Below are 3,336 nucleotides of genomic sequence, written 5' to 3' on the forward strand. Positions count from 1 at the left end.
ATGCCAGCAGTTCTAAGGGGTGACGAGGGGGAAATGAGAGATTCAGTGAAGGGCTGTAACAGCGATACAGGTGAGTCGGCTTTCTGGAAAGTTGCATCTCGTTCTTCGCTCACCGCCACCACCACCGCCACCGCCGCCACCACCGCCACCACCGCCACCGCCGCCGCTGTCGTCATTTTCCTCAGCTTCACTATTTTATGCACAACGAGAATGCACCTTGGATTTAATTAACTCAAACACACACACTCACTGCTCTTGCCTGTACATGAATCAGTCATTCAGAGAAACACACACCGAACACATACGCACATTCTGTAACACACACATACATATTATAACGCACACAGACATACTGTAACGCGCACGCACACATACTATAACACTATAAGGCGCACCCTGTAACACATACACACATAACGCACACACACACACACACTAACATACACATACTAAAACATACAGACTCGAGATTGAAACTAAGAAAGTGACTTTTACTTCGCACATTCATCTTCTTTCATTCACTCATCTCTTCTCCTCCCGTTTATTTTCCACCACCACCACCATCACCATCACCACTATATTCCACCTCTATTACCCCACCAATTCCATCTCCATCATCGTCTCTACCACCAACAACAACAACAGCACCATCATCTCTACTACCACCACCGTCATCTTCATCATATCCACCACCACTACTACTACTGCAACCATCATCATCATTATCGCCGATGTTTAAACCGGCCGCTCTGAGACGTTTAGACATTCAGTCAGGCAAAGTCGAGAGTGAACAACTGTAGCCTGCTGATGATCAACAACAACGAGAACAACAACATCGAGCGTGAAAGTAGATGTGTGTATATGTTTGAGTGTGTGCGCTTGAGTTTGTCTGACTGTAAGTGCATGTATGTGCATAACTAATTAATTGCCCGGCATCGTCTTATAAATGCCATCGATATTGTATTAATATTTATTATTATTGATGTTTGATATTCCTTCGTATCTCAAGCAGCAACAACAACAACAATCCATAGGAAAATAAAAGAACAGCCAAACGGAGTAACTTACATATCTTTGTACATAGATGCAAGAATCCAGGAATATCTGAAAACTAGCAGAACAATCACAAAATATACAACAGCAGCGAATTGCAAATCGTGTCAACAAGGGAGATTTTATGTGGTTGCTTGTTGGCCTGCTAAAAATAGCAGTCAAATCTTCTTTAAATCACGCTCTACCAACTAAGAATTTATAAAAGAAAATATACTTCGCATTGGATGATGTGATGCTAAATACATTGCATATGGGGGGAAATGCCTGGATGGTATCCTCTGGTTTGATCCTAGCCCACTTGGGGTTAAACACTAGTAACTATTAACAATAAAAAGAAAAAAAGAATTATCTACGGACAGTCATTAACTACGTCAATATAATTAACACAAACACTGGTTTAATTCCACTCATTCATTAAATATCCCACTGTTGTGTTTTCGTTTTTAAACCAGATGCAAAAACGAGTAAGTACTATATTTATAACCAATATTTGAAAAATATTGAAACAGCATCAGATTATAAGCAAAAGAGAAAACTACTGTACTCACACACACACACACACACACTCACCCGCCGCGCCCTGTCGCTCTGTTAATCCGTTCTGTAGGGAGTTTTACCACATCGAAGAAGTAAAGAAAAGTTTCGTGTCTCGAGTGGACGTCCAAGAATAGATGCTGAGTAAACGTGATGGATTTCCAGCTCGACTCTACTTGAATCCACTCATAAACAAACATATATACATCAAATATATGTCTATACACACACGCATATCTATTCATCTGTATATATTCAAGAGCAATCATTGTTAGTTATACACGGATATATTCGTTCAGACGAGTCGGTATTCACATCTACGTACAACGCTATATACAGACATACACGCGCACACTTGCATGCGTATTAGTAGAAGACAAATTCTTGCGATATACAACAAACACGTGCTTAAGTAGTATACATATCAACTATATAGAACACATCTCGTGTATACACACACACACATCTGTGTTCCACAAGTTGGTTAAGAGAAAATATATCGATAGATTTAGGATGTTATGTCTTATGTCTACAAGCAAACAATAAAACAATATTCTTAACAAATATACGCAGGACAGCCCGACATAACGCACGTTTATCTACCTATATTATAAACACTCACAAATGTAGGCTACCTCAACATACACACACAAATATATACGTATATATATATATATATATATATATATATATATACGTATATATATATATATAGGATACTCCAGAATTAACACATATTTGCACACAAGAATGTAGGATATCCCAACATATAAAACTATATATTATATCTGTATATATACACACACATCCCAACACATGTATGAAATCTTGGTTGCCGACCCTTCCACCAGCATATACATCAGTACAGGCGATCCTCGAAGACAGCTATCACAACAGCGCCTCACTCCACCTTCATGAGACAAACAACAACAACAGCAACACTACAGCTGTCTAACACACCCTAGCAGCCCCTTTTCACCGATCCCTTATAAAACAAACAAACAAAAACACACCTCTTCCTCCCCAGAGAAAAAAAAACCCCAACCGCGTCAACCTCCCCCTTCGCCATCCCTTTCCCCGCCACATCCTTACCATTCTCTCTTTGAAACGAAACTAGCAACAATGGTTGCAGAGGGGGATTCTTGCCGGTCTACAGCTTCAGTTATTCCGTTGTTGTTGTTGCTGTTGTCAACGTTTGTGCCGTTGGCTTTCACGTTCAACATCGATACAAGAAATGCTTTTATACTATCAGGGCCTAACGGATCTTACTTCGGATATTCTTTGGCTTTTTACCAACATCCACAGCAACAACAAAATTGCACGTAAGTAATTCACTTTCTCGCTCTCCCCCCCTCTCTCTGCTTCACTTTTTCTCTCTCTCTCAGCATGTCTTTCTTTCTCTTCTACTTTCTCTATTACCCGTCTCTGTTTCTTTCACTCCTCTCTTTCCTTTTATCATCCTATTAATATTTTATTTCTACAATTATTGATGTTCACGTTTTCTTGTAATCTTTCTTTGCTCTTGTTTAATTTTCTTTATGTATTATGTATTTTTGCTTCTTTAAATTTCCCTATCCATCCATCCATCCAATCCACCTGTCAATCCATCCTCCTACATCCAATCCATCTTATCCTTCTCTCCACCTGTCTGTCTGTCCAGCCATCTCTCTGTCAATGTCTAGTCAGCCGTCCCTCCATCTATCCACCTGTCCCTCTTTCTTCACCAGCTATCTATCTATCTATCTATCT

General features: G+C 39.7%; 1 protein-coding gene across 1 annotated transcript in view; it reads left to right on the forward strand.

Moving 5' to 3' along the window:
* The first annotated feature begins 252 nt into the window (after positions 1-252).
* The window catches only part of LOC106871522 (integrin alpha-9), a 97,637-nt gene continuing 94,553 nt past the window's right edge, over positions 253-3,336 (forward strand). Inside the window, exon 1 of the mRNA XM_014918024.2 lies at positions 253-2,909. Coding sequence (XP_014773510.1) covers positions 2,710-2,909 — 200 coding nt within the window. The 5' untranslated portion in view covers positions 253-2,709. The remainder of the gene's footprint in view (positions 2,910-3,336) is intronic.

This window comes from Octopus bimaculoides, chromosome 18, assembly GCF_001194135.2.
Source record: "Octopus bimaculoides isolate UCB-OBI-ISO-001 chromosome 18, ASM119413v2, whole genome shotgun sequence".
Taxonomy (NCBI): Eukaryota; Metazoa; Mollusca; class Cephalopoda; order Octopoda; family Octopodidae; genus Octopus; species Octopus bimaculoides.